Here is a 7,914-nt window from a genome sequence, read left to right as displayed (position 1 = left end):
ACAATTATTTTTACAATAAAAATCATTTTATAAATGATTTTATAAGTTTTATTCACTGACTGGACTGCGCACTAAATATCGAAGAGTACAGGGGCATAACTATAAAAATCCCCGAGACACGGAGTTATACTGTGACGGACTGCGGGTTGTTTTTGAATAAGCCAAGGGGCTCTTTAGCAAATGTTACACCGCGAAGGGGTACGCTCTAATTTGGACCGTCAGATCAATTCCAACGGTCAGGATTAGATCTATCTCTTTATAAACCAGCATTTGACCAGAGCCCTTGGATCCCGAGATCAACGGTCCCGATCACACACAGGCAAAGGGGCATGGCTGCGCTAATCTGGGCCGCCCGTTACGCATCGACGGTCACCGGTTGTCTTCCACCTTCCGTCGGTCGGCCCTGGTGGCCCACGCACTACCCCACAGAGGCCAATGCCGACGCACGCCCACAACATGCCAGCGTTCAACCTAAGCGCGACTCGATAAAATAGGAGAGGCAAACACGGGAAGGCTATCTTACCGGCGCTAGAGCTACAGTGAGGCCGGACGACGGGCACTGCATACTAGCCATGGCACGAGCTCCCCTCATCACTCATATAGGCAATGGCGCCCTGCATCGTCGTCGAACAACGCCGGTGATCCGAATTCCGTTGTGGTGACCCCGGCCACCCCGGCGATCTGAGCCGCGGCCCCCGTCACCGCTCGTAGCTCGTCAGAGCCACCACGCACGGACGGGCCTTCCCTTCTCCTAGAACCGGGAGATCACCACCAATCCGGCGATGGCGAAGGCAACACCGCCCAGGCGAAGGAAGAGGAGCAGCGAGGGGAGTAGTATGTGGGGCGTGCGGCGGTGGTACTGCGGAAGTATTTTTATACCCCTAAGAGCCCGAAGCTGCCCAGGAATCCCTACGGGAACGCACCGACCAAGGGAGGAGCTCGGAGTTCTCGGCGCGTTGAGCGGAGGTTGTTGTGAGGAGGGAGATAAGTCTGACGAGCGGGCCCCATGCGGCAGCGACAGCGCAAAGAACGCAAGTGCACGCGGACATCAACTAAAATTGCTGACATGCGGGCCCCGCAGGCAGAGTCAGGAAGGGAAGCGCGTGTGTGAGCAGCGTGGCCCAGTGAGTGGTGAGCCGGATGGGCCAAGAGGGGGAAAAAATTAAGCCCATGCAGCACTCTTTGGTGTTCTTTTCTATTCTTAATTCCAAAATTATTCAAACCCAAATTTACACTCCTATTTAAATTTTTAGATTTTCCAAACATAACTCATATTTGAAATCCAAATGTGAATATAAATCATATTATTTTAAATATTTTATTCTCCTTCTCATATTTGACTCTAATAATAGTTGACTTTATTACAAATTTCTTTATTCATTACCTAATTCCCAAAACACTATAATAACTGTATTGGTTAAAAAAATTCTTCTAATTTTGGGTCTTACACGCCGCCAACAGTAGGGCTGGAAACGAGCCGAGCTCGGCTCGTCCATTGCACGAGCTGGTGAAAAAGTCTCGGCTCACGAGCCATATTCTGGTACTTATCGTTGCATTATTTGGTGAATTAACATCATATAAATTTGAAATATAGAATCATCATTCAACATTATAAGTAATTTAAATTATAAATTATAATATATTTATCATCAAAGACTAAAAATGAGTTATTATCTATAAAATTATCTAATATTCATTATTATTCCATAAACTGATCTTTTTTGCAAGGCTCGGCTCGTGAGTTGGAACGAGCCGGCTCAGCTCGGCTCGCTGGCTTAGCTCGTTCGAGACTCGCGAGCCGCTCCGAGCCGAGCCGAGCCACTCCGAGCTTGAGCCGGCTCGTGAGCCTCGAGCTTATTTTCCAGCCCTAGTGGCTGGGATGACATGCATGACGCGCGTCAAATTCCGTCGTCCCCTATATTCATCAAATTAACGCGCTAGCTCTCGATCAGGACCGGCGCCAAAGGATGACTGTTATTGCCTGATCTGCTGCAATAGTCAACAAGACACTTGAGATTAATTAGTGAGTGGAGTGAAGCCGGTAGGAAACCAGCAACCAGTAGCGCTATAGCAACAGCATCTTCAGTTCAGCATCAGTACACGCGAGAGGTGGACGAGAAACATGCATGAAAAGGCATGCATGTGTGTGCTACCAACATAGGGGGCATCCACACGAGAAACATGCATGATGTTAGTGCTCCATATATATATCTGTCCAGGAAAATGTCGAATTGTTTGTCAAAAGGCGTGATTTTGGCTTCGATGTGTTGGAGTCCAATTTTAATTTCACCTGTTCAGTCATGCATGAATGCATGGACGTTGTTGGTCTCCTAATAAGCGACTATTCGTCGTATTATTTGTTTAATTTCACCTGTTAAGGCATTTGCAAACTAAAGATTTTTTAGACCTGCGCATTGCCATGTTTTTACAGCAAGATTTGAGAGGAACCCTACCCGACTTTATTTGACCACGAGAGGAACCCTACCCGATCTTGATTGATTCGGTCAGGCTGGGAACGAAAACAACTCCCTGCTGGAATAGCATCCTATAGTATGTGGCTAGTTAAGCACCGAGGAAAAATCAACTTGTTGGCGTGCATGGCGGTGCCTGACCGTGGATCGACTCCGCCACTTCTGGAGTAGTCAACAATGGCAGGTGGCAGCCTACCATATACCATGCGGCACACCTGCCCTTCTCTTCTCCTATAAAACCTCGTTCCCCCCGCTTGCCTTCACTCCATCGCAAGCAGCTCTCCTCCTCCGCTCAACTCAAGAGTGACAACAGCTGGTATCGAGCACTGCAGCAGCTAGCCAAGACCAAGCTAGGGCAAAAACGGCGCAATGGCAGCCACCACCGACCGCAGCAGGATGCAGGCAGCAGCACTCGTGCTAACCCTACTGGCGCTCCTCCCACCGAGCATCCTCGGCGCCCGCACCAGACCGCCGTCGCCTCCGCACCATAGCCAGGGCGGCCACAAGCGCTCGCCGCCGCCTCCCGCTTCTCTTCCTCCTCCCCCTCCCCCACCTCCTCCGCCGCCGCCCGCGGCCGACGCCGGACTGGTCCGCGCCACGTGCAACTCGACGGCCTACTACGACCTATGCGTGTCGACGCTGGGCGCCGACCCGACCAGCGCCACGGCCGACGTGCGAGGCCTCTCGACCATCGCCGTCTCCGCCGCCGCCGCGGACGCCTCGGGCGGGGCGGCCGCGGCCGACGCTCTGGCCACCGCCGCCGGCAACACCACGGCAACACCCGTCGACGCCACCACCCGGGCGCTGCTCCGCTCGTGCGCGGCCAAGTACGGCGAGGCCCGCGACGCGCTGTCCGCCGCCAGGGACTCCATCGCGCAGCAGGACTACGACTACGCGGCCGTGCACGTCAGCGCCGCCGCCGAGTACCCGCAGGTGTGCCGGGTGCTGTTCCAGCGGCAGAGGCCTGCGGACTACCCGCCGGAGCTGGCGGACAGGGAGGAGCCTCTCCGACGGCTTTGCACCGTCGCGCTAGACATCATCACGCTCCTCGCCAACAACGACACCAACTGATGATGGCCAGAGGCCATGCACGTGACCAACCTTAATTACCTGCTTATTACTTGATTCATTATTCATGTCCAAGATCACCAATATATATGTGTATGTTTGCGATGTAACATGTATAAATAAGCAGTCTTCTGAGTCTCCATGCGATGACAGGAGTCTATTAATATACATGTCTGACAAAGCTCTTCCTGGTAGTTTTTTTGGAAATAAAAATAATTAATGACAGGAGTCATGTTTATATATTTATTTTCTTGTATATATAACATATATATGTTACTCCACTTTATGACGAGTATTATGTATATTTGTTGTCCATTGTTCATTTTAAGAAAGATGCCTCGAGAATGTGCTATTTTTATTGAGTATGTACGTAAGGGTTTTATAACTTGTGATCCTATGAGACCAAAAAACTGAAAAAGAGAATGAACATGAGCCATGACATGTGTCATGTATAAGGACTATTGAGTTGTAGGCTCTTTCTAAAAATTTCTCGAACCATCAAAACTTTGGAACTCCTACCTCCTATATATGAAGACAAGGATTGTTGATGAGTAATGTGTGTTTTAGTGAGAAAGAAGCAAAAACTTGTTGATATGGTCATGCTCGATGAGCACAAGACTTCAGATGGACTTTAAGTGGAGTATGCTAACATGGCTTGTCATGGATGCAATCAACCACCTATAATTCCACAAGATCTTGAAAAACATGAACTCCTAACCAATAATATTCTTAAGATGTGAGACTTTAGAGTGTTTTTTTGAATAAATGTCTCATATACTCTTGACAACAGACCTAAGAAGCTCCAAGTTTGCACCTAAGCCAAATGATAATCTTATTATTGTCAGAACCGTTTACTTCATCCGGTGGCTGTTAGCTCACATCAACACACGAATGTAGATGGATCCACTCTAGAATCATTGAAAGCTATAATGATACTTCGCCGAAAAAATCTAGAAACTCGCCAAAGAGATTGATCAAGTATGAACATTCGGGTAACTCTCCATTATAGGATGACCCGCGGGTGATACATCGACGATGGAGATGAATGGTGGGTGAAAGGGAATTAGGATTACACCTAGTTCCTATATAATTTTGGTGGTTGAATTGCCCAACACAAACATTTGGACTAACTAAGTTTGCCCAAGTGTATAGATTACACAGGTGTAAAAGGTTCACACTCAGCCAATAAAAAGACCAAGTTTTGGATTCAATAAAGGAGCCAAGTGGGAACCGAAGGCCCTCTGGTCTGGGAGCACCGGACTGTCCGGTGTACACCGGACAGTGTCCGGTGCACCAGAGGACTCCAACTCGAACTCGCCACCTTCGGGAATTTCCAGAGGCGACTCCGCTATAATTCACCGGACTGTCCGGTGTACACCGGACAGTGTCCGGTGCGCCAAGGGAGGTCGGCCTCAGGAACTCGCCAGCTTCGGGAAACTCCAACGGCTAGTCCGCTATAATTCACCGGACTGTCCGGTGTGCACCGGACTGTCCGGTGCGACTCCGGAGCAACGGTCTTCTCCGCGCCAACGGCTCTCTGCCGCGCATTTAATGCGCGCTCTGCGCGCGCAGAAGTCAGGCGCGCCCATACTGGCACACCGGACAAGGTACAGTAGCTGTCCGGTGTGCACCGGACACCCAGGTGGGCCCACAAGTCAGAAGCTCCAACAGCTAGAATCCAACGGCAGTGATGACGTGGCAGGGGGCACCGGACTGTCCGGTGTGCACCGGACTGTCCGGTGCGCCATCGAGCAGACAGACTCCCAACGGCCACTTTTGGTGGTTGGGGCTATAAATACCCCAACCACCCCACCATTCATTGCATCCAAGTTTTCCACCTCTCAACTACTACAAGAGCTCTAGCATTCAATTCTAGACACACCAAAAGAGATCAAATCCTCTCCAATTCCACTCAAGCCTTTAGTGACTAGCGAGAGAGATTTGCCGTGTTCTTTTGAGCTCTTACGCTTGGATCGCTTTCTTTCTTTCTCACTTGTTCTTGTGATCAAAACTCAATTGTAACCAAGGCAAGAGGCACCAATTGTGTGGTGGCCCTTGTGGGGAAGTTTTGTTCCCGTTTGATTGAGAAGAAGAAAAGCTCACTCGGTCCGAGGGACCGTTTGAGAGAGGGAAGGGTTGAAAGAGACCCGGCCTTTGTGGCCTCCTCAACGGGGAGTAGGTTTGCGAGAACCGAACCTCGGTAAAACAAATCCGCGTGTCTCACTTGTTTATTCGTTTGCGATTTGTTTTGCGCTCGCTCTCGCGGACTCAATTTTATTTCTAACGCTAACCCGGCTTGTAGTTGTGTTTATATTTGTAAATTTCAGTTTCGCCCTATTCACCCCCCCCTCTAGGCGACTTTCAATTGGTATCAGAGCCCGGTGCTTCATTAGAGCCTAACCGCTCGAAGTGATGTCGGGAGATCACGCCAAGAAAGAGATGGAGACCGGCGAAAAGCCCACTACAAGCCAAGGGAGCACTTCATCGGAAGAGTCCCGCACCAAGAGGAGGGAGAAGAAGAAGATCTCCTCCAACAAAGGGAAGGAGAAGAAATCTTCTTCTCACCACAAAGAGAAGAAGGAAAAATCTTCTTCCCACAAGCCGCATCGGAGTGGGGGCAAGCAAAAGAGGATGAGGAAAGTGGTCTACTACGAGACCGACACTTCATCAACATCGACCTCCGGCTCCGACGCGCCCTCCGTAACTTCTAAACGCCAAGAGCGTAAGAAGTTTAGTAAGATCCCCCTACACTACCCTCGCATTTCTAAACATACACCTTTACTTTCCGTCCCATTAGGCAAACCACCAACTTTTGATGGTGAAGATTATGCTAGGTGGAGTGATTTAATGCGATTTCATCTAACCTCACTCCACAAAAGTATATGGGATGTTGTTGAGTTTGGTGCACAGGTACCGTCAGTAGGGGATAAGGACTATGATGAGGATGAGGTGGCCCAAATCGAGCACTTTAACTCTCAAGCGACAACGATACTCCTCGCCTCTTTAAGTAGAGAAGAGTATAACAAAGTGCAAGGGTTGAAGAGCGCCAAGGAAGTTTGGGATGTGCTCAAAACCGCGCACGAGGGAGATGAGCTCACCAAGATCACCAAGCGGGAAACGATCGAGGGGGAGCTCGGTCGGTTCCGGCTTCGCAAAGGGGAGGAGCCACAACACATGTACAACCGGCTCAAGACCTTGGTGAACCAAGTGCGCAACCTCGGGAGCATAAAGTGGGACGACCATGAGGTGGTTAAGGTTATTCTAAGATCACTTATTTTCCTTAACCCTACTCAAGTTCAATTAATTCGTGGTAATCCTAGATATACAAAAATGACCCCCGAGGAAGTTATCGGGCATTTTGTAAGTTTTGAGTGCATGATCGAAGGCTCGAGAAAGATCAACGAGCTTGACGAACCCACCACATCCGAAGCTCAACCCGTCGCATTCAAGGCGACGGAAGAAAAGAAGGAGGAGGCTACACCAAGTCGACAACCAATAGACGCCTCCAAGCTCGACAATGAGGAAATGGCGCTCGTCATCAAAAGCTTCCGCCAAATCCTCAAGCAAAGGAGGGGGAAAGACTACAAGTCCCGCTCCAAAAAGGTTTGCTACAAGTGTGGTAAGCCCGGTCATTTTATTGCTAAATGTCCTATATCTAGTGACAGTGACCGAGGTGACGACAAGAAGGGGAGAAGAAGGGAAAAGAAGAGGTACTACAAGAAGAAGGGCGGCGATGCCCATGTTTGTCGGGAGTGGAATTCCGACGAAAGCTCAAGCGACTCCTCCGACGACGAGGACGCCGCCAACATCGCCGTCACCAAGGGACTTCTCTTCCCCAACGTCGGCCACAAGTGCCTCATGGCAAAGGACGGCAAGCGGAAGAAGGTTAAATCTAACTCCTCCACTAAATATGAGTCTTCTAGTGATGATAATGCTAGTGATGAGGAGGATAATTTGCGTTCCCTTTTTGCCAACCTTAACATAGCTCAAAAGGAAAAACTAAATGAATTAATTAGTGCCATTCATGAGAAGGATGACCTTTTGGATTCCCAAGAGGATTGTCTAATTAAAGAAAACAAGAAACATGTTAAGGTTAAAAAGGCTTATGCTCTTGAAATTGAGAAATGTGAAAAGTTATCTAGTGAGCTAAGCACTTGCCGTGAGATGATTGACAACCTTAGACATGAAAATGCTAGTTTAAATGCTAAGGTTGATTCACATGTTTGTAATGTTTCAATTCCCAATCCTAGAGATAATAATGATGATTTGCTTGCTAGGATTGAAGAATTAAACATTTCTCTTGCTAGCCTTAGAAATGAAAATGAAAACTTGCTTGCTAAGGCTAAAGATTTTGATGTTTGCAAGGTTACAATTT

At 48.9% G+C, this 7,914-nt stretch overlaps 1 protein-coding gene across 1 annotated transcript; it reads left to right on the top strand.

Moving 5' to 3' along the window:
- The first annotated feature begins 2,754 nt into the window (after positions 1-2,754).
- On the top strand, positions 2,755-3,703 carry LOC103628949 (pectinesterase inhibitor 28). Its single transcript, XM_008650137.2, has one exon. The coding sequence runs from the start codon at positions 2,841-2,843 to the stop codon at positions 3,540-3,542; it is 702 nt and encodes a 233-aa protein (XP_008648359.1). The 5' UTR covers positions 2,755-2,840; the 3' UTR covers positions 3,543-3,703.
- The last annotated feature ends 4,211 nt before the right edge of the window (positions 3,704-7,914 follow it).

This window comes from Zea mays, chromosome 6, assembly GCF_902167145.1.
Source record: "Zea mays cultivar B73 chromosome 6, Zm-B73-REFERENCE-NAM-5.0, whole genome shotgun sequence".
Lineage (NCBI taxonomy): Eukaryota > Viridiplantae > Streptophyta > Magnoliopsida > Poales > Poaceae > Zea > Zea mays.
This window is presented reverse-complemented; position numbering and strand designations above follow the sequence as displayed.